Consider the following 24,651-nt stretch of genomic DNA (forward strand, 5'->3'; position numbering starts at 1 on the left):
CAAACAAAAAACACTCTCCCACTACATATTTATGACTTTGTCTAGTCCTAACTACATGAAAACAAGCATTTTATTTCTTCATCTATTGATCTCTGAAAGAATTTAACTTTCTTCTGTTTAGTTAGTTTGCATATTGATATTGCCACATCCTGGTCCTTTTGAAGAAGTGATTCATTTTCTTCCTTTTAGCCAAACATACAGTTTTTCTATTATCAGATAGGCTGCATAGGCTCAGTTTTGTAGGATATGCTTTGGGGGGAGTACCAAACTTTATTTGTGTTTCAATTTTTTTCCCTTTCAAGTTTTTCCTTTAATTTCTTGTAAATATGGGCTGTTCTGTGTTATTCTAATTTAGTCATAAATGTGAAAAAAATTAACTTTGTTGCATGCAAAATTTTGTTGTAGTTCTGATGTTTCTTGGTTTTTCATATAATTTCTTCCATTTATTCTCTCAATATATACCTTGTATTCTCTCAATATATACCTTGCTTCTTGCTTCCAATATTTCTGGGCAATTTTTCTGTGTGATTTTTCAAAACATGGTATTTAGTTTTTCTTTTTTCGTGATGATTTTCTGCAAGACCTTTAATCTTAGATTATCTTTTAACAGTAGATTATCTTCTGCTTTCATGGTCAGTATTCTTGAATAGTAGAGCTCCTGTGTGTTCTCTGATCTTATTTTTTTTTTAAATTTTCTTCTATTTTTTTCTGCTTCTCCATTTTGCAATGCAGTTCCACCATTTTTCCTCAGAGAATCCTTTGTCATGGAGTCTTTGTCTTTTGTTCTAAATTTGATTATCTCTCATTCAAGTTCCTGATTTCTTTCTTAGCTTTGACTTATATTTTTATCCCTTTGATATTTTCACTTAATTCTTCGATTGCTTTCCTGAACTAATATGAATATTCATGAAGTTTTTTCATTCTTCATGAAGTGGCTTATAGAACTTGGAATATATTCACTTTTTTCAAGGAATGTTAACTCGGTTTCCTTTGCCATAAAGCATTTGTCCATTGTGATGGTTCTTTCTTTCAGTTATTTGTTAATTTCTTCTCTTCATTCAGTTTTTATCTATGTTTATCACTATCTTTTCTGATTATTGTATTCTTGATGTTAATATGCTTCTCTTTCCTCTCTCTTCTGAAGGCATGACATAATTGTGCTCTTCCCCTCACTCTTGCTTCCTATTCTCTGTTTTCACAGATCTCTGGGTTAGATGAGATCCAGGGAACTAAAGAAATGAAAATGACCTCCTGTAGAAAGATGCCAATAATCTACTGTAGCTGAAGCTCTTTTGCATTTTTCTGAGTCTCATTTTCGGGGAGGATGATTGTACCTTCCTCTCTAAAACTGATTGCTTTAGTCCCTAGGATGATAGGAAAGGGAGAGGGAAAGATATTTCAGAATGGGTTAGGGCCAGGGTAAATTCAGTCAAAGGGCTGCACTTGAGGACCTAGAGGGCCACAGGTTCCCCACCCCTGGAGTAGGTGAAGGTTCCTCTATGATATTTCTGGGCAGAGTAGCACAGTAGTAGTTCTGAAGATCCTTTGAAATTTGGTGTCTTTGCCATCCTTTTCTCATTCTTACCACTAGCTACCTTTTTCCATCCTATGTGGTATAAAAACTTGTAATAAGTGCAACACATCTTCCTCTTCAAAGTCTCCTCCCCTAAATTCCACACTGTTACACATCTGCCCCCTTTTCCTCCTCTCAAGTCATATTCACAGGCCTCAGTCTACCCAAGAAGTGGGGCCCACCTTGAGATGTTATCAATGGATTAACTCCAAAAGTTGGTTACCATGAAGAAGTCAAAGCCATCCTGGACCAGCACAGTTATAGGCTGGAAGAAAAAAGCTATGGTTGGAAATTGCAGAGGAAAAACTGAAATCTAGGATTCATCTCATTCAATCATCTCTTAAGTTAATTTAAAGCTATAAGCATTAAGGGCAAAACGGAATGGAAAGTTCTGCCTTCCAACTTTTACTTGAGAGAAATTATTACTTTTTTTCTTCCATTCTTTCTCCTCAATCCTTCAACCCCCCCCCCAATTTTATAGTATTTGCCTACTAAATTCTGGACATGAAATAGGGCTCATTATTCAAATCAATTACTCCAAGCCCACCAATATTGTTGTATTTTTAAAAAGTTATTTTAAAACCTAAATTAAGATAGAAATTAATAAACATTTTGTTTGTGTCACTGGTTCCTGGGTTCCATTTCCATTTTGGCTAATAAAGTAGCTGATTATATGACCCTTCCAGTTCTGGTAAAGGGGAAGTCAGTCAGTGAATAAATATTTACTAAGTGTCTACTATGTGCCAGGCACTGTGCTAAGTGATAGAAGTGTTATATAACAGAAAGAACATTGAACTGTGTGTCAGAAAAGCTCAGTCCTGGCTCTACCGTCACTAAGCTTTATAACCATGTCATGCAACCTCCTCAGGACTTTAATTTCTTCATATGCCTGAACAATGTGATTATGAGGTTGTAGAAAGGGCATGGAATTTGGAGTCAGAGGCATTGCTATGTACTTACATCAGTCTGGGCATGTCATTCAATATCTCTAGGACTCAGTTTTCTCACATGTAAGCTGGGAGTATTGGACTATATGAGAGCTAAGGTCTTAACTCTAAATCTTATATGTAAAATACTTTCTAAAGTATAACTCATTATGCAGATTACTGATGTATACTATTATTAATATAATTCCTTAAAGGATGGATGTTCAGGGAAATTATTCTTCAAAAGCTTCGTTTTTGAATTCCTTCATAAGCAAGCATTTTAATTTCTATTTTCTTGTTTTTCTTTTTAAGACAGTGTTGCACAGTGGGATAGAGAGCTGGCATAGTAGCCAGGAGGACCCCTCTGGACCAGACACTTACCCTGTCAGTGCTCTAAGGCACTTGTCTAAGACTATAAGTGACAAAGAAGGTGCTGACCTATATTAGGAGAATGGTTTTCTCCTCCGTGGAGTTCCTTTACCAATGAAATCACAGGTCCAGGTCTTATCCCCATTATCGTTTTTATGGTTATTCCTTGTAACTGGATGTGGCCTTTTCTTGAACACTTTTAACACTAAGCTGAGGCCCAGTAGTCATATTCATTTGCTCTGGGAAGAGCCCCTGACCTCCATTTTCTTTGCTTTATTAGTAGTTGCACCTGCATTGCTCTCTGGCCAGTCATCCTGGCTGATGAATATGTTTGCCTGAGATAGATGTTAGTACTGTTGCTCTGTTGGCCAGATGAGAGGAATAATGGAAGCTATAAGCTAATGTCTGCTTCTCTTTAAGACCTTTCTATCCCAAAGACCTTAAACTCATACTTAAAAATGTATTTGTTTAATACCTTATTTTTCCCCAATTACATGTAAAAACAATTTTTAACATTTATTTTTTTTAAATTTTGTGTTCCAAATTCTGTCCTTACCTCCCTCTCTTCACCCCTTCCATTAAGAAGGCAGGCAGTTTGATACAGGTCATACATGTGCAGTCATGCAAAACATTTCTATATTAGTCATGCTGTGAAAGAAAAGACTGACCAAAAACACCAAGAAAAAATTTTAAAAAGTTCTTTTTTTAAAAAAAGTATGGTTTGATCTGCATTCAGACTCCACCGGTTCTTTCTCTGGAGATGGATAGCATTTTTCATCATAAGTCCCTTGGAATTGTCTTGGATTATTGTATTACTAAGAATGGCTAAGTCATTCACAGCTCAACATACAATATTGCTATTACTGTGTACAAAGTTCTCCTGGTTCTGCTCACTTCACTTTGCATCAGTTCATGTAAGTCTTTGCAGGTTTTTCTGAAGGTATCGTGTTCACCATTTCTTATAGCACAATAGCATCATAATCATATACAACAACTTGTTTAGCCATTCCCCAATTGATGGGCACCACCTCAATTTCCAGTTCTTTACCACCACAAAAGGAGCTGCTATAAATATTTTTTTACATATAGGTCTTTTGCTTTTTTGTTTTTATTTCTTTTGGATACAGTCCTAGCAGTGGTATTGCTCAGTCAAAGGTTATGCATGATTTTATAGCCTTTTGTGCATAGTTCCAAATTGCTCTCCAGAATGGTTGGATTAGTTCACAACTCCACCAACAGTGCATTAGTGTTTTGATTTTTCCACATCCCCTCCAACATTTTCATTTTCCTTTTTCTTATATTAGCCAATCTGGAAGGTGGCGGGGTACCTAAGAGTTGTTTCAGTTTTCATTTCTGTGATCAATAGTGATTTAGAGCATTTTTCTTTTGACTATGGATAGCTTTGATTACTTCATCTGAAAACTGGGTGTTCATATCCTTTGACCATTTATCAGTTGGGAAATGGCTCTTATTTTTTTTTAAATTTTACTCCTTTCTCCATATATTTAAAAAATGAGGCCTTTATCAGAGAAACTTGCTGTAAATTTTTCTTCATAGTTGTGATTATTAACTGTGTATTTTCCTCCATACTGCTTTCCTCCCTGTTTATCCATCTTTCTCTCTCTCTCTCTCTCTCTCTCTCTTTCTCTCTCTCTCTCTCTCTCTCTCTCTCTCTCTCTCTCTCTCTCTCTCTTTCTCCCTCTCCCCCTCTCTCCCCTCTCTCCCCTTTTTCTCTCCCCTCTCTCTCCCTCTCCCTCTCCTTCTCTCCTTTCACTCTGTCCATCCTTAAAAGTATTTTGCTTCTCACTCCCACCTCCTCCAGAGCAGCTGGGTGGCACAGTGGATAGAATACTGGGTTTGGAATCAGGAAAATTCATCTTCATGAGTTCAAATCTGGTTTCAGATACTTATTAATTGTGTGATCCTGGCAAGTTACTTAACCCTGTTTGCCTCAGTTCCTCAACTATAAAATTATCTGGAGAAGGAAATGGCAAACCACTCCATTGTTTTTGCCAAGAAACCCCAAAAAAAGAGGCCACAAAGAATTAGACATGACTGAAACCATGGTACAATAACAAATGAGTCCCTTCTATCAGCCTCCCTCCTCTTATTACCTTCCCCTCCTCCTTTCCTATAGGGTAAGATAGATTTCTATACCCAACTGAGTACATATATTATTCCCTCTTTGAGTCAATTCCCATGAGATTAAAGTTCAAGCACTCTCCCCCTACATCCCTGATCTTTCCCCTCCATTGTAGTTCTTTCACACCACTTTAACATGAGATAATTTATCCCATTCTACCTCTCTCTTTCCACATCTCTCAGTGTATTTCTCTTTCTCACCCCCTTTTTAATATTTTTAGCTATCATCTCATCATATCCAACTCATACATGCCCTCAGTATATGTATACTCCTTCTAACTGTCCTAATAATGAGAAAGTTCTCATGAGTTACAAGTATCATCTTCAGAATCACTTCAGAATTTATTTTGCGGCATTATTTAAAATTGTTTGGAGGGGAACTGGGGAGACCTCAGGTGAGTTCCTGCCTTTTATCTTCCATCCCCAACTCATATTTTTAAAAGAACACAGCACTTATAGTTTCTCTGAGGTTGGTGAAAATTCTCATTCTTAACTAATTCCCCAAGCCAACTTCCCTTCCCACCCTAATATTAGCACAACAAAGGATCCCGACATTGCATTTCTTATGGTTCAAATGGTATTGAAACTGTAACAAATACCTCCAGCTTCAGTTGCTTCTCTAAGGTTTGTTTCCCTCATGTAAATAATGCCAGAACTATGTGATGTCTACAAAGGAAGGAATTGTTTTCTCTGTCTTTTGGAATATCTGCATATATAGCTATTCACAGAGTGGGAGAAAAACAGCCCCTATAAAAGGTGCAAATGGAGTGAATACAAGACTTAATTCACTCAGGAGGTTTTGCCAGTGTCATGAACTATAAGGAAGTAAGATCAGGTATATTTTTAGATGACAATAAAAAGAGATAGTAAGATACAATGAGAAAAGCACTATGAGAAGTCAGAGGACCTTTGTTCAAATCTTGGCTTTTATTCCTTACCTGTGTTATCTTTGGCAACTCACTTGATCTTTCTGGAACAAAGTTCCTTCATCTGTAAAATGACCAGTCTAAGGTCTAAAAATAATCTTGTTTTCAAAATATTGCATCTTCTTTTATGATAGGATATTCCCTACGGATGGAAAGTCACTTTTATTTTATAAGGCCACAAGGTACAGGGTCTGGAGTCAAGAAGACTCATCATCCTGAGTTCAAATGTAGCCTCAGATATATACTAACTGTGTGACTCTGGGAAAGCCACTTAACCCTGTTTCCCCCAATTTCTCATCTGTAAAATGAACTAGAGAAGGAAATGGAAAACCACTCTAGTATCTTTTGCCAAGAAAACACCAAATGCGGTCACAAAGAGTCTGAAATGCTTGAAGAACAAAAAAAAAATTATAGCTAGTGCTCAAGTAATTCAGTTCCTATGAACGTTTTCATAAAATAAGGGCACATACACAAGTTGGGAGCATTGTCTTAGCAGGTCTCCAAAATGGATAAGAAATGGGAAAAACCAAGAATTGGCACATACAAGATTATCTTGTTATTTCTTCCCATTAGTCCCTGAAAAGCAAACATTTTCTAAAACTAACTCGAATAACTCTTTTCCTATGTCAGACGGTCTATTGTGATCAGATCATTGGTTGATATTTTCTAAATAAAATTTTAGTCAGTAACTAATAAAAACATCTCCCATATACCTACTCCCTTTCTTTTCCCTCTCTTGCTACTACTTCAGGATTTCCTTATCTGTTGGTCCCTGAAATCTTTGGGAACAGAGAGATAAAGGCAACAGAAGTAGTGCTCACTAGCACTTTCCTACTCTTCAAAAACCCTGCTGAAGGAGTTTTTAATGAATTTCAGTCATAGCCACCTTCCTGCCTTGTCCTCTAACAAAACCAAAATGAGTAGGTGAGGTTGAGCCCTCATCTTCCACCTTTCAGATCCTAAAATAAAGGGAAATGGCATGTGTTGGAAGAGTTCAAAGGAAGATTCACTTAGATTTTCCCTTTCTATGGTAATACAGATTTTCCTTTCCTACTACAAAAGTGCTGACCCCATTCCCTGGATCAAGAGGTAGAGTAAGCCATCTCCAGTCTGAGGTTACTATCTAGCCTTCAGACATAGAAACACTAATTTCCCACTGAGCTCCATCTTCCTCTTCTTGTTTTCAGGTAAAGGTATAAGCCACTTATCACTTCCTTCAGAGCCTGAGATGTTTATACTGAGGTATATTTATAAAAGCTTTGGGAACCTGGAACCCACTATTAAAACTTTCATTAACTTCTGTTACAGACTTAGACGTTCATATAAGAGGAAATACACAAGACTCAAAATAAAAGCATTCACAAGAGCTTAGATTCCCAATGGCCTTCTTGGTAGAGGTTAAAAAGTGTCAATGTATGCTCTACCATGGAAATGATATATTGCTCCTATTGAAGTCTCTGCTTGGGATAGGAATTGAATTCTATATAAAGAATTCTGTATAAAGCAATTTTTGTTTGTGTCAGAAACCAAAATTTTCTTGATATTTAAATAAAAGAAACTTAGAAGGCTATTTTTGTCTTTTTTGACTTCCTAAGCTAGTTTTCAAATATAGAAACCCAAATTTCATATTAGGATGGTAATATAAACAGATGACAGCAAAGAATGGGCATTTTTGGCAGCTAACACTGGCATCAAGGCTTGAAAATAAGACCCACACTTATAGTAGCAAACTGCATATTATCTACATAAGGAAATATTATTTTATCAGTCTCATGAGCCAAATAATTGTCCTCTGTCAGCAATTAACTTAGTCTTAAAATTATAAACTTGTGGAAATCAGATTAAAATCAAGGTTTCAGAAGAATGTGTTGTGTTCCAGCATGAGTCACATAAAATAAAGTATAAATTTGTATGATGTGTATAATGTAGGATCTGTGTAAAAATAGTATAGTTTTCAGTATGACATATATGATTATCCTAAATACCTGCCTTAACTTTTCATGTGTCCCACAATGTTTCAATAGTTTACTAATAATTACCTTGCTTTGTGGTATAGGGAGTCAGGAGAACTGGGTTCAAGTTTTGACTCCACCAAATAGCTTTAGGAGCTTTGGAAAGTCTGAACTTCAATCTGGTCATCTGCAAAATGCATCATGTCTGTTTTAAGGATTAAATAAGATAAAAGTTATAAAAACACTTTGCAAACATTGACACCTTAGGCTAAAGTGAATTATTAGTACATATTTAGCACAGCACTCAGTTCTAAGTCATTAAGTTTTAAAATATATTCATCCCATGTTAAGTGTATATTTGCAGAATATCTTTAATCTGCATGTATATTTTCCCCAGACCAATATCACAGGACAGATTCAAAATAAATACCTTCCACATCATGGGGGTTAGAAGTATAGTGACCCCCGCAATCTGGAAAATCTGCTTAAAAGTTTTTGGCCCTCTCTTCGTACCAGAGAAGAAGTCTCATTTTTTTTTCTTTCTTTTATGGGGTGTTTATAGTACCTTATTGTAAAATTTGGGTTAAGTTATTTGGTCATAGGCCATATTATACAATCTTATATCTATATTTTATGCATTTCTGAGTTTCTAAACTTTTTCTGTGTCTCCTTTTGGGCTTCACATGTCTTCTGTGGCTTCTGCAAAACACTCCAAAAATTCCTATTAGATTTCTCATGCTAACCTGCATATCAAGACTGCATTGGGGAAAATTGAGATGTGGAAGAGATAACTATAGATGGTTATTCCCTGTAAACATGTTATATCAAAACAAGAGAATTGTTGTGTCTTGGACCAGCTATAGAATATCCACTATCTTTAATTTCAAGAATGTAGGAGAGATAAATTATCTGATATAGTGGGTTTGGGGACAAGATGGGGAAAAGAGGACATGAAAAAGAAAAGTTTAACTGATTATGAGTGATAACTTTTAAAATATAAAAAATTTCAAAAAGTATAGAGACTCAGACATAACTTACTGAACAAATTCACTTAGATCAAGTATTAGTAAATTCATTACATCAATAAATATTTATCATTTATGTGCAAAACATTATGCTAAGCACTATAGGAGAGTACAGAAGTAAGATACAGTTGCTTCCCTCAAGGACCTTAGATTAAAACTCCACTAAAGTATACAATTTTATTTTCCAAGAAATTTGTGAAAGTTTGATTAATGTGTTATTTCTAAAATTAATTTGGGATTTCTAAGAAAAAAATTTGTGGGAAGACTACTGACAGTGGTTAATTGGTCCTCTATTTCTGTATATTCTAAACAATTAACTAGTATTCTGTTATTTGAATAAGTGAGATTTATGACAAACATTTTGGAGACTGGACTTTTAAAAGGAGAGGAGCAAGCATTCTGCGAATTTATCTTGAATTGCACTTAAAAGTTGACTATCAGTTTATTCAGTCTTTGACAGTTTAAGAGAAATCAGCATGTTAGGGTTTGGAGGATTTTTTGTTGGGGTATATAGCATATGTAAAGAAGCACCCTCTCAAAGAATGGAGAATCTGTCTTAAGATCAATAACTACTGGCTGTTGTTGTTGGGAGTTTTTCTTCATCAAGTCAAAAGACAGAATAGGAAAAAAATTTCTTTTTCAGCCTCAGACAGAATAATAGATTTGTGAATAAGGAGAGTGACAACAAAATCAAAATGTTGATGCTTCTTTTGCAATGTCTAGACCCTTCTGTAGCAGGAATTATTTTCATAAGGCACAGACAGAATCCATTTCCATGTAGAGTTCTTAATGGTTCCTGTCAGAGCAAAATAGCTAGGAAACATATGGTATCCATTTCCCTGTATCACTTGGAAAAAATTTCACATGTAAATAAAACCAACATAAAAGTGTAGCCCTTTGAACCCAGGATCTTATACAATACGTAAATATATTGGTACAATGTGCTCTTTGTGTTGACCCACTGAGTTACGTGCTTTTAATTTTTTTTATTACATCCTGAGATGCACATTTTCAAGATTTTCCAAAGACATTAAAGTAGTTGGAAGCATTTGTTATAAATCTTTAGGTAGAAATATGTATGTTAGCAATGTATGTGAATACCATTTTCCCCTATAGAAAATGGGGAATATATTATTGTTGTTGTTCAGTTGTGTCTGCCTCTCCACAGGCCTGTTTGGGATTTTCTTACGAAAGATACTACAGTAGTTTGCCATTTCCTTCTCCAGCTCATTTTTCAGATGAGGAAACTAAGGCAAAAAGGGTTAAGCGGTTTGCCCAAGCTCACAGTTAGTAAGTGTCTGAGGCCAGATTTGATCTTGGGTCTTCTTGACTCCAGACCTAGCACTCTGTGCACCATGGCACCACCTAGCTAGGGTACATAAACTGTCTTTAAGTTACAGGCCACAAGCGTCTTTGAATGCTGTGAATTAGATGATGCTGTTATGAGAGATAGCATTAAATAGGGAAAACATACCAGATTTGAATTCAGGAGACCTGGGTTCAGATTGCAGCTCTGCTGGTACCTGTCTATATGTGCTAAGGCAAGTCAGTTAATTTCTCTGTCTCTCTTGGTCTCCTCTCCTTCTAGGCATTTTCTTTCTTCTGACTTTTCATAGCACTACTTCCTCCTGATTTTCCTTCTACCTTTCTAACATTCCTCCTCAGTCCCTTTTGCTGGTTTATCATCCAGATCATTCCTGCTAACTTTAAGTTTACCCTAAGGTTCTTCCTTGGACTCTCTCCTCTTCTTTCTATACACTCTCTCACTTGGTTACCCTAGCAGCTCCCATGGGCTGAATTGTTATTTCAGATCGATATTACCAGCCCTAGAGATTCCTCTCAGATCTAGTTCCATATCACAAACTCCTTATTGGACTTTCTGAACTGTGAAAGCCTCACAGGCATCTCAATCAGCATGTCTAAAACACAACTGATTATCTTTTTAATGTTTATTTTTGTGAACTGATTTTTAAATGTATATAATAAACTCAACATGCTCCTTTTTAAAACTGTCTTGCTTGTCTGTATTTCCCTCTGAAATCCTTTTGTTCTCTTCCATGCGTTGTAGATATGCATCGATAACAGTCTTGTATTTAATTTCCACCCTTTTGTTTCTTGTTTTTTTTTAATTTTTTGGTTTTAAATATTATTTTATTTTCCCCAATTGCATCTGAAGAAAACTTTTAGCATTCATTTTTACAAGATTTTGAGTTCTAAATTTTTCTCCCTCCCTCTCTCCCCTTCCCTCTCCTGAAAATGGTAGACAGTTTGATATAGCTTATACATGTGCTATCATGTAAAACATATTTCCGTATTAGTCACAGTTGTGGAAGAAGAAATAGATCCAAATTTCCTCCCTTTTCTGAGCAACACTGTTACTTACTCTCCAATACACACACATACATCCAAGTCTCCTTCTCCATCAATAAGGAAAAAACACAATCCAAGAAAAAAATAGCCAAATCTCATTCTATGCTTTGGATCGCTCACCAGAACTCATTACCTGAGTGGCAGTGGATAGAGTGTGTGACGTGCAGTTAGGATGACCTGAGTTCAAATTCAGACTCAGTTACTAGCTGTGTGACCTGTAGACAAGTCCCTTAACTTCTCTCAAATTCAGTTTCCTTGTCTGTAAGATGGGGATAATAATAGTACCTACATTCCAAAGCTGTCATGAGGATCAAATAAAATAACTTATGTAAAGTGCTTTGCAAACCTTAAAGTGCTAGTTATTATTAATCCCCCCTTTCCCCCCCAAAAAAGCCACTCCTCTTCCAAATTTCTTTTTCTTTCAAGGGAGATTCTTCTAATTTCCCTGGTTTGCAACCTCATCATCATCCTTGATTCTTTATTCTCCCTCATCTCCCATATTCAATCAGTAGTCAAATAATGTTGTTTCTTAATTTCACAAGATCTTTCTTTCTTGTACATCCCTTCTCACTTCTCACACACCCACCACCTTATTTCAGGTCCTCATCACCTCTCAGCTGGTCTATTGGAAAGATCTCTTAATTGGATTCCCCACTTCTAGTCTCTCCCCACTCCAATACATCCTCCACACAGTCACTGAAGTTATTTTCTTTTTAGAGTTTTTCTTTTCATTATGAATTTAATAAACATCAACAGACGTGAACATATCGGTATACAAAGAAAAAAGAAAAAGGGGGTTATGTGGGAAGCTGTTTATCATGTTCAATTTAGTTTTTCCCTGCTAATTACAACTTTTTAAAAAATTCAAACTTGGCATTGTAGTTTCAACCCTGCCATGCTCATATGTGTCCCTTTCTAAGCTTCATTTTGCTCCTTTTTTTTTTAATAATTCATTAATGATTTTTCTTTATTTTCTTCCCACTACCGCTATCCCTAAATTCTCCCATTCTCCCCAAAAACAGAAACACGAAAGTTCCACCTTCTAAAAATTAATCAAACTCACACAGAACAAATTGTCCTTTGTGTCTGAAAAAGTATGTGTCACTTTGTACCTCTAGTCCATCTCTTCTGAGCCAAGTGGGATGCATTAGGTCATTGTCAGTCTCCTGAAGTTGTCATCAGTCATTGATTTGATGATAGTTCTTAAGTCTTTCACAGTTGTTTTTCTTTACAATGTTATAATTGTCGTACAAACTGTTCTAGTTCTCACTTGATTTTGCATGAGATCATACAAACCCATCCAAGTTTCTCAGAATCTATCCTTTTTGTCATTTCTAAAAATGCAAAATAATTCCATTTCATTCATATCTCATCATTTCTTAAGGCATTCTCCAACTGATAAGCATTCCCTTAGTTTCCAAGTCTTTAATATAAGAAAAAGTCCTGCTATAAATATTTTTCTACACCCAAGTAATTTCCCCTCTTTCTTTGACCCTTTTGAGGTAATAGTCTAATAGTGGGATTGCTGGTTGACTTTGTTTTCCAGATAGACTGGATCACTTCACAGTACATTAAAGTGCCTGTTTTCCCATAGCCCTTCCAACAACCATCATTTTCATTTTTTGTCATCTTTGTCAATGTGTTTTGTGGGAAGGGCAACCTCAAAATTGTCTTAATTTGCATTTCTCTTATAATTAGTGATTTGAGGCATTTTTCCATAGGATTGTTGACAGCTTACATTTCTTCTCTTGAGAACTATCTGTTCATATTCCATTGGGGGAATGGCTCTTCTTCTGTATTTGTATCAATCACCTATATATTTTAGATATAAGGCCTTTATTTGATAAATTCCCTACAGTGTTTCCCCCTCCCACTAGCTGTTAACTATTTCTATTCCAGTTCTAACTGCACTGATTTTATTTACACAGAAACATTTCAACTTTATTTTATCACTTGTAATCCTCTCTATCATTTGAGAACTCTTTCCCTATCCACATTTGTGAAATTTATCTCTGTCTATGCTCTTCTAATTTGTTTATGATATGAAATTTTATATATAGACCTTGTATTCATTTGACATTTGTTGTGGTACATGGTGTGAGATATTGTTCTAATCTTAAATTCTTGTAGATTGTTTTCCAGCTTTCCCAGCACATTTTACTCCAGTATAATTGGAGTTCTTGGGCTTATTGAAAAATATGCTGCTATCTTTAATAACTTCTAGGTTAATAACTTCTAGGTATTTATTCCACTGATGAACTTTTGAGGGGGGTTAGCATAAAGATAGGGACAACATCTTTATAAGGTCTAGTTTTATAGGAAACTCCTAGATAAAGAAGCTCACTCTACCAATGCTGATTGGCACCTTCTCTACAATTTAAAAATCTTAGAGAGTTGCTTAGAGAGAAAGGATGGAGAGGTTAAGTGACTTGTCCAGGGTCACATAGCCAGCATGTTCCAGAGGTAGGAAATGAAATCAAGTTTTCCTGGCTCTTAGGCTAGCTCTCTATTCATTGAATCATTTGTAACATTAACGTTGCTAGCAGCTGCTGTGGGGGCATAAGACCAACAACACCAGGACACAGAAGGGCTGCTAGCACAGGTTCTTTGATCTGCTTTTCTAAGGAAATCAACTTTAAGGGGTTAACAATTTCAGTTTAATTAAACATACGTATATCATTCACTTAGTTCAGAGAGAAAAGTCAGCACCCTGAACTTCAGAGCAAATATAAACAGAAACTACAAACAGATCAACAGACAGGCTTTGTCTGTTCAAAATAACGTGTACATAGTTATCAAAAAGAGAAGCACCAACATCTGGGTTTTCAAAGCCAAGGGGCTGCTTCAATGGCTTACCCAGAGTCTCATCACCAACACTCTTTTGATGAATGTGCCACCAAAGGCAAAATGCTAACCTCTGATCTTATATATAAGTTTCAGCGTCAAAGGGTGTCACAACCATGTCACTAAAACTCATGTGAACTAGGCCTTCCCTTGATGTAAGCAGATCATCAAAGACTCCCTGAGAAACACTCCAAAACAGACAACAAAAAGTCTACTTTGCTTGCCATTACATTTGAAAGGCAAGACTCATCAATGGTACTTGATTACCTCAGCATTCCAAAAGAGAAAACAGTAAAAAAAAAAAAGTCCTACCTTAATTTCCATAATATCAGTATACACTATCTCATTGATTTGTTTAAAGTAGTACAAAGGTTTTGATGATTACTATTTTGAAGTATAGTTAGAGGTCTGGTGCTGCTAGGACCCTTTCCTTTCTACTTTTTGTAATTATTTCTCTTGAAATTTTGAATTATATGTTCCATTAAATGAATGTTGTTATTTTTTTTAGTTTGATAAAGCAACTATACCTGGCATTTAATAAATACTTGGTGACTTGATTGGATAGTTTAATTATTATTATTAATTATTATAATTCATTTAGGTAATATTATAAAATGTACTTTGTTGGCATTGTCACATCATGAGCAGTTAATATGATTACTGCTTTGTAGTAGAGTTTGAGGTATAGGCCTACTGGGCCATTTTTCCATTTTTTCTCATTACTTACCTTGTGATTCTTTTTTTCTCTGCAGAATTTTGTTTTAAAATTGCAAATGGTTCAGAAGTGAATGAGAGGAAAGTAAGTGAAGGTAATGATTGTAGAGGAAAAAATTTTTCCTAGGATTTTGATGGAGAAAGAGAGGAGAGCTATAGGACAATGACCTGAGAGGAAAGAAGGATTTAGCAAAAGATTTTTCAAGTATGGAGGAAGACCTGAGCATGTTTGTGGGCAAGGGAATGAAAATAGGAAGAATTTGAAGACATTAAACACAATTTTAAAAAATGCTATATCCGAGAAGTAAACCCAAGAAAAGATAACTCCACAATGTCTAGAAACGCATGCTGAAATGTGAATTGGAAAGAAATGAAGCAAGAGGTAAAAGGTGAAATTATAACTGAAATAATAGCTATGGAGGGAAGAATTAGGAGGATTAAATAGCTAAGATAAGAGTAGAAGACATTACAAAAATGATTATTCAGTTCCATTTGTTCATATTCTCATTTTCAGGATCTCTGTTAGTTCTTTATATATAGAGTAGATGTTAGTAATCTAAAAAGAGAAGGTGTGTAGCTGGCAGGGTGAGAAAAGGTTTCCTATAGAAGATGGAATTTGTGCTGAGTCTTGAAGGACACCAGAGAACTAAGAGGTAGAGGTCAAGAAGCAGAGCATTCCAGGCATGAAGGACAGGCAGTACAAAGACCCAGAGATGAGAGATGGTTGTTGTTTGTCCTTCGTTCTCGAAGAGGACCATAACATCACGAAGATGATGTCATGACTTGCAAGGAAACTGGATTTAAGTGAGTCAGGGTTGTGCAAGGTCACCATCCTCACTTTCTTTTCCAGAGCCATCTGGGTCCAGTGGCCAGATATAGAACAAGACAACTGGAGATGGCCCCTGATGAGAGATGGAGTGTCTTGTTAAAGGGGTTGCGAGTTGGTTGGCACAGTTGAATCATACAATTCATGAAAGGGAATAACATACAAGATGACCAGAAATGTAAGAAAGGGCCATGTTCTGAAGGGCTTTATATACCAGAAGTTTTATATTGGATTTAGGAAGGCAATAGGGACCTACCAGAGCTCACTGAGCAGCAAATAAAATGATCAGATCTAACTTTAGAAAAATGGCCTTGGAGGTAGAATGGAGGATATATTGCAGTGGGAAGATACTGGAAGCAAGAGTCCAGCTAAAAAGCTATTGCGACATTTCAACTGAGAGGCAATGATGGCCTGAATTAGGATTGTCATTGTATGAATGGAAGGAAGGCAATGTAGATGAGAAATGTTGTAATGGTAGAAATGACAAGATTTGGCAATGAATTAAAATTTGAAGTGAGCATGAAGAGTTGAGAATGACCCTAAGGTTTCAAGCTTTGGTGACAGGGAAGATTATGGTGCTAACAGCAGTAATAGGGAAGTTTGGGAGGGGAGGGTTTGAGAGGAAAGTTGGTGAGTTTTGTTTTGGGCATATTGAGTTTGAGATGCATATAGGACGTATACCTTTGGATGCCCAAGAGGAATTTGGAGACATGTGAGCTACATGTGAATGTAGCTCAACAGAGAGACTAGGTCTCTTTCTACATATTTGGGGAATCATCTACATAGTGATGATAACTGAACCCATGGGAGCTTATGAGATCACCAAGTGAAAAAGTACAGAGCAAAAACAGAAGACTTATGACTTCTCATCAATACCACAATCAATCATGACTCCAGAAAACAAGTGATAAATAGCATCCTTCCAACCTCTTGACAGAGAGGTAATGGACCAACAATTTAGAATGAGACATATATTTTGTGACATAGCCAATGTGTGAATTTACTTTCTTTTTTTGTCTTTTTTTTGGTTTGTTTTTTGGCAGGGCAATTGGGGTTAAGTGACTTGCCCAAGGTCACACAGCTAGTACATGTGTCAAGTGTCTGAGGCCGAATTTGAACTCAGGTCCTCCTGACTCCAGGGCCAGTGCTCTACTCACTGCGCCACCTAGCTGCCCCTTTATTTTTTTCCTTATCTGTTAGAATGGAAGATTTTTTGTGAGGAGGAAAAGGAATACGTAGAATAGTGATGCCCAAGAAAAGAGAAGTAAAATGTGTGTCAATGAAACAATTAAAAATTGTACTGAAGAGAACAGAAGGAAGCTCAGAGGGTGCTTCAGACAAGCATAATGGCCTTGGAATTAATACATTAAATTTATTATATACCTTTTAAAAATAAGTTCTTCATACTAGAATTTCAGTTTCAGATCTTTTTATATGGAAATGTTTGTGGTTGTTGATGTTGGTCATTTGGAATAACTTAGAATTAAAATCCTGAAATAAAAGAAAGAAGCTCTCATTAATTTTATATAAGGGCAAAAGGCTAACTTAGGTACCAGTTTGCAAAGTTGAGGAGGCCAAAGTCACAGGATAACACTATGATGTGAATCTTTTCCCTATGATTTTTCCCTCCTAGAACGATAGTCCATGCCTCCCCTAAACCATTCCTAGAATCTCTACTTGATCTAGAATGAAGCTAAGAAAATCAGTCAATTAATGAACATTTATTAAATGACAATGTGGCAAGCACTGAACTAATTCACATCTCTTGTCTTTGCTTCAGAATTTTTCTTCATTTTTTAATGGGTTAGAAAAGTACACAAGAGGTCACTCATTTCACACTTATGAGATTAGAAAGTGCGTAAGAATTTGTGCAGCAGTACTTACCCATAGACTGAAACTATCTGTCTCTAGAATCCCCCTCAGAACTGGGCCCACACTCTCTTTGCTCTTCACACTCTGTTGCTCTAAGTTTTGAAGCACTAGCCGTGGGTTACATAGAATCACATGTTTGAAATGGACCATGAAAGTTTATTTATTGAATTATTAACTCAGAAAACCTTCACGTTAGCCAGGTTTAGAAACAACATAGAAAAGCTAGCCCAACAAAAAGTCACAATCTGCCTTTCTCTTCATGATTTTATCTTTCATTTACTCCCTCCAAAAGACTGATAGGTATCTAGCTCCTATGAGGGCAAACCTAAAGAGTTTGTCATGTTCTGTCTTGTTTGGGCATTGTACATGATGGAGATGTAGCCATGTCTCTGGGAAAGTTGTTAGTTCTTTGTCCAACTTTATCCAACTCCCCACTTTGTCCAAGTGAATTTAAAATAGCCAAGTAGTGGTAACTATCAAAACCTCACTTGTTATGCTTTTCTCTCACTAAATCATTCATCTTTTGGTAGTCCCAAATCCATTAATTCCACCCCTTATTCTGCTTGACTACTAACTCAGAACCTCTAGTTCAGGGCAAAAGAGGAGGGAACTGTTCCCAAAGAGAGACATTGTCACACAAGGATGGCAGCCACGAGAGAAGAATGTATGCCAACAGAGAACAGCATCAGGGGAGCTCCCTCCCCATTATCCTCACCACCATAGACAGATCAGTGACTCAGATATTTAAAAAACTGGGCACTCCACAAGCCACTCAAGACCCAAACTTATATAAAGTTTGAGAAAAAAGGCTGATGTAGTTCTGATAGGAGACTGTTCTATAATTCATGGGGCAAGGCAGCTGAGCAGTTAAGACTACTGAAATCAGGATTTTTTTCTGAGATACTTGATAAGGAATAAAGGAATGAGGAACAGGAACCCAGGAAACAACTCTATGCTACAGCAAGCAAAGTGGCTGAGGAGAGAACAATTCCCTGTCTCCAACTCAGTTGAGCCTTAGCATACATGCATAACAGTGGTGGTGCCATATTAGTCAAAGTGATTCTTGCCAACTCACATACATAATCATAGATTTAGAGCTGGAATGAACCTTAGACTCTATCTCAAGGGGGTGGGGGAACCTGCTAATTCAGCTGCCTCCATACTTTGCAGATGAGGCAAGCGAGGTCCAGAAAGATAAAGTAACAACTAGGTCACACAAATGTCAGAAATGGGATTTGACTCTAGGTCTTCTGCATCCAAGTCCATTGCACTTCTTACTATATCACACCATTGGTTATATATTGCTTTCTAAATATTATTGTCTCTTTAGGGTGTGTACCATTTTTTTTCAAATTAGATTATATATTTCAGGACCATGACAGTCCGAGTCTTTTAATTCTAACATGTATCCTCCTTCTTCCAATACTTAGAATAATAGTCCTCCACCAAGTGCGAGTGTACAATAAATAGTGTGAAGTGACCTAATACAACCTTCCAAAATAGATAACCAATTAACCTATTCTTAAAATCTCTCTATTCGCAAAATCCCTCTTCACGTTTTCTCTGTTAAGTGATTTGGTCCACGAGCAGGGTGTGTGTGTGTGTGTAAGTAACAACAATGCTACTAGCAGATGCTGTGGCTGTGTAAGGCCAATAACACCAGCACACAGGAGGGCTGCTAGCATAGGTTCTTTGATCTACTTTTCTAAGGAAAGCAACTTTAAGGGGTTTACAATCTCACTTTAATTAAACATACATATATCATTCACTTAGTTCAGGGGGAAAAGCCAGCACCCTGAACTTCAGAGAAAACACAAACAGAAATTACAAGCAGAAATTATATAAATACAGCAAATAACACAAATCAGCAGACAGGGCTTCTAATTGTCTGTCCATAGCAATACATGCATAGTTACCAGAGAGAGAAGCACCAACATCTGGATTTTCAAAGCTGGGGGTGGTCCTTAATGGCTATCCAGAGTCTCCTCTGGTCAAATTACATGAACGCTCTTCCAGTGAGTGAGCCCCCAAGGCAAAATGCTAACCTCAGAGTATATATACACTTCTTCAGGGTCAGAGGGTGTCATGACCATGTGACTCAAACTCATGTGACTTAGGCTTTCTTGTGACTTAAGCAGGTCATCAAAGACTCTTGATTCAAACAAAGGCAAGTCTCAATCAAAGGCACTTGATTACCTTAGTGCTGAGAACTAGAACTCCAAAAGAAAAAAGAGTAAAACAAAAAGTTCTACTTTGCTTGCCATTACAGTGTGTGTGTATGTGTGAGTGTGTGTGTGTGTGTGTGTGTGTGTGTGTGTGCGTCTTAGATGGTCTCTGAGAAGTATTCTCCCACGAGACTTAATCTTGACTTAAGTTTAATGGGATATGTGTTGGTCAAGATGTATTTAGGGTACCAATGTGACAGAAGCAAGAAATGTTGTGTTCCTTCTAATAACCTCTCTTTAATATTTTAGTTTCTAGTTCTAGTTGGAACTGTGGAGTTTCAACTCTTATTGCAAATGCACAAAAGCCAACAGGAATCGCAGATGTATACAGTAAGTTTCGCCCTGTGAAGAGAGTTTCCCCCCTGAAACACCATCCAGAGACCCTTGAGAACAATGAAAGTGATGACCAAAAGAATGAGAAGGTGGAATACCAGAAAGGGGGAGCTTTTGATCAACCACCTCCAACTGAAGAACTGTGCCCTGGAGATGGAGAGACCCTTAAAAGTAAAAGCCTTGAGCCTAGTGTTTTATTGGGAGAGCTGGAGCATTATGACCTTGATATGGATGAGATTCTGGATGTGCCCTACATTAAATCAAGCCAACAGCTTGCTTCTTTTACCAAGGCAGCTACAGAAAAGAGGATTTTGGGTATATGTTCAACAGTCAATGGCCTCTCTGGCAAGAGCAGCTCCACAGGAAATGCTGAGAGCTTGACAGCTAGCATGACACCCTTTTGTGTCTTGTCCCCAGTAAAAAGCTCTCACTTGAGAAAAGCTCACTCTCTCGTTCTTGATCAGCACAAGCATTCTACTGAAGATTCAGAGCTTTCCCCATCTCTGGTTACGTGCAACTCAGTCCATGAACCTGAAACCCAGAGCAAGGGCTTCCTTAACAAGGCATTTGCTGACCCCACCATGCTCAAAGTTGAGAACATCATGCCCAGTAGCAGCCAGATCAGGACTTTACACCTGCAGTCCTCAGCCACAGAACCCAAACTGGATGAGCAGAATAGCCATGGGAACTGGAACTCAGGAAGCCCAGAAGAAAGGAGTGAGGATATGAAAAAAATTAAAAGCATCTTGAATATTGTTAAAGAAGGACAAATATCTCTCTTGGTAAGTGCTGTCATCTCCTTTTTAACATACATAAACAGATTATGAATTGTATTTAGTGGGCTAAGTTCTTTAGCCCCAAAGTTAACAAGCATATCATTTTGATTTTTGTTTTGATCTTGTAGCTCTAATTCAAAGACTTAGGTTACTCAGTTTTCAAAATAAGTGGTTTTAGGTGAAGACAAGGAAAAAGAAATCCTGTGCCCAGTTTATTTTATTTACATATAATCCCACCATTAAACTGAATTCAAGCAAAATGTATTTTTTTCTGAAAATGGCAACAGTATTTTCATAAGGTTGAATCTTAAATCTCTGCCTTTCAAAATGTGAGCAATTCATTCATTTATCTGTGTTGATGCTGACTCCTTCTAATGATAGACCCACTAAAGGAAGAAGTATTCCAAAGTGTACCAGGGGTGGGGAACCTGTGGCGTTGAGACCACATGCAACCCTCTAGGTCCTCAAGTACAGCCCTTTGGGTGAATTCGGGGATGCATTTGAGGACCTGGAGGGCCACATGTGGCCTTGAGGCCACAGGTTTTCCACCCCTGGACCAATTTGTTCAGTAAACACTCTTGAACAGAAGTCCCCCTCCCTCCTTGCCCAAAGCTTGATATTATACCTTGACTTAAAGGAAATTTTGCCTTAGTTCCCTTTTGTTACTAGAAACTAGAGAAAAAATACTTCCAAAATAACTAGATTTAAGGCAACTTTGTGGTCAAAAATATCTAAAATGAAATAGCCCCATATCTGAATGCTGTGTTCTATGCTGGCTTCCAGATTAGGGTTAAACTTCAAACAAGCACAGTTGTAAAGTGGTATTAATAATGTGATGTTATAGAAATCACATTTAAATCCTTCAGTATATAGCCTGGCAATGTGTTTCTACTTAAGCTTTTCATGTCACTCTCAGTAAGATTAGATTTATCCATTATCAAAGATTATATTTTTGCATACGGTTCATATAAAAATATAATTATGCACATATAATTATATAGGGAGATTTAATAAAAGACATATCAAGTAGTAGACATGCCGTTGGATTAAGAAACAATAGACATGACATTTCTGCTACTTATTGGGTATGTAATAGTGGACAAATCATCTGAATTCTTTGTGTTTTAGCTTTCTCATCTATTAAATGAGAATAATCATACCTGCCCCATTTACTTCACAAGGTTGTTGTGAGAATCATATAAGATAATGTATGGCAAAGAATTTTGAAAACAACAAGGTGCTATATGAATATTAGATATTATCATGTAATTGAGTAAATAAAATATGGGCTTCTACCCGTAAAAACTTCCTCTCTTTTTCCTTTATTCCCTTCATTTCTCTCTCCCACTCTCTTTCCTCCCTTTTCCATGTCTCACAAATGGAAGACCCTCTTTAGTTTATGTATCAGTTCCTCTACCTCTGTCCCTGATAGCTGTGATAAATCAATATATATAGGCAACATATTCACACTTTGCTGAAGAGACAAGATGACAGACTGCTAGAATGACTGGAACAGGGACAAATTAATACTTCTTGGTCTAGCAGTAAAGGTTTGTATGTGCCAAAAAGCACTGTGAAGAGTATGGATGGCCAAGACCATGGTTTTCTTGGGTGTTCATATTCAAAAACAGGAGTTCTTTTTTAAAAAAATTATATTTTATTTTCCCCAAGTTACATGTAAAGACAATTTCTGACATTCATTTTTAAAATTTTTTGATTTCCAAATTTTTTCTCTCCCTCCCACATCTCCATCCTCCCTGAGATAGTAAGCTAGGTTATACATGTTCAGTCATGAAAAACATATTACCATATTAGTCATGTTGTGAAAGAATACACAGACCCAAAGGGGAAAAAAGGCCATGAAAAATACAGAAAGAAAAAATAGTATGCTTCAATCTGCATTCAGACTCCATCAGTTCTTTCTCTGGAGGTGGATATCATTTTTCATCACGAGTCCTTTGGAATTATCTTGGATCATTGTATTGCTGAGAATAGCCAAGTCATTCACAGTTGATCATTAATCAGTATTGCTGTTACTGTGCACAATGTTCTCCTGGTTCTGTTCATTTCACTTCGCATCAGTTCAAATAAGTCTTTCTAGGTTTTTCTGAAATCCATCTACTCAGCATTTCTTATAGCATAGTAATACTGCATTACAATCACATACTACAACTTGTTCAGCCATTCCCCAATTGATGGGCATCCCCTCAAATTCCAATTCTTTGCCACCACAAATAGAGTAAATCAAGGGTTCTTAACCCCAACAAATCTGTGGATAGATTTCAAGGGGTCTGTGATCTTGTATGGGGAAAATAATTGCATCTTTATTTTCATACAGCTCTAACTGAAATTTAGCATTCCCTCCCATGACTTAGAAAAAAACAAAACAAAACAAATTCTGGAAAGGGGTCATAGACTTCATCAGACTGCCAAAGCAATCCATGCCACAAAGAAAGTATTTGATGAATTAAATGGAACTAATCACAACTTGTGGGCAAGGTTGTAGAACACCAATAGTCATTACAAGAACACAGCCTCTCTGCTACTACCCACTTTTCATAACCTTCCTTAGGGAACTAACATCTCATTTTGACCATTTGGATAATTTTTCTGCCTTTTCTGTTTGCATAGCCACACCTCGCTGCAGACAACCTGGATAAAATCCATGATGAAAGCGGGAACAATCTGTTGCACATTGCAGCCTCCCAGGGACACGCAGAATGTTTGCAACACCTTACTTCTTTAATGGGAGAAGACTGCCTGAATGAGAGAAACAATGACAAACTAACGCCTGCTGGCCTAGCAATAAAGGTATGTCTGTGCCAAGTGCTCTGGACTTACTCATAACCAATGTTGATAGAACTCAGGTTTTTGTTTGAAGAATTCCAAAATTTCAGGAACTATCAGGGCTTGGTGGGCAATCGCTACTGATGGACCCCTCACAATTCAGCTAGACAGTTCCTTGGACAGCAGGCATAGCCTATCACCAAAGACCAAACTTACATGAAGCTTTTCCAGGGTTCAAGGGAGGACCTGCCAAAGCTTGTGCACTTTGCTGGCCCAGTATCCAAGAACCCAGTGTCATCTTCACCAAATAATGAGGGACCAAAAAGCATTAGAGTACAAAGAGCAATGAGCAAACATACCTTATTTTTCTGAATGTGCTTTTTTTATAAACAGAAATTATAGATAGCTTGCATTTAGCCAATAATTACACACTAATGTGTAATTGAACAATTGTACTTTTTCTGAAGATAGAAAACTTTGGTGACAAAAAAATGGATAAAGTGTCTCTCTGTATTGAATGTAATGTAAAACAAAACAAAACCCCGTTCACAGGAACTCATTTAATGTGGGTACTTTTTTAATTAATTTTCCCTGAGTGAATGCCTATACTTTTTTTTCCTCTTTTCCAAAGACATCTCATTTGGGGATGTGACCTATATTTGGACCAATGTGATAATATTTACACAATATTAGAACTTTCAATCTTTACAATGAACTATTTTTGTGGAATTTTTTTTGTCTGAGGTCTGCTTTCATATCAAGTATATTTTAAGAGATGATAGCACTCAAGTGCTTCAGAGAACTAAATGACCTCTTAATGGACCACATCTGAAGTTTAAATGTCTTGAGTATCAAGAGCTGTTGAGAGCATCAGTACAGAGCTCTTGCAGAGCACAGCATGCGCTTTGTCAAAAGCTACACAAATTAACATCAATAGGGAAGAAGTTAAAACTTCAGCAGAATTTGCTTCAAGAAAACAGCAATATAGTGC

At 36.9% G+C, this 24,651-nt stretch overlaps 1 protein-coding gene across 1 annotated transcript in view; it reads left to right on the top strand.

The window, feature by feature from the left end:
* The window catches only part of LOC118856468 (synuclein alpha interacting protein), a 90,819-nt gene that overhangs the window by 18,530 nt on the left and 47,638 nt on the right, over positions 1-24,651 (top strand). The window contains exons 2-3 of the mRNA XM_036766771.1: positions 20,014-20,879; positions 23,505-23,684. Coding sequence (XP_036622666.1) covers positions 20,325-20,879; positions 23,505-23,684 — 735 coding nt within the window. The 5' untranslated portion in view covers positions 20,014-20,324. The remainder of the gene's footprint in view (positions 1-20,013; positions 20,880-23,504; positions 23,685-24,651) is intronic.

Source organism: Trichosurus vulpecula, chromosome 1, assembly GCF_011100635.1.
Source record: "Trichosurus vulpecula isolate mTriVul1 chromosome 1, mTriVul1.pri, whole genome shotgun sequence".
Classification (NCBI taxonomy): domain Eukaryota; kingdom Metazoa; phylum Chordata; class Mammalia; order Diprotodontia; family Phalangeridae; genus Trichosurus; species Trichosurus vulpecula.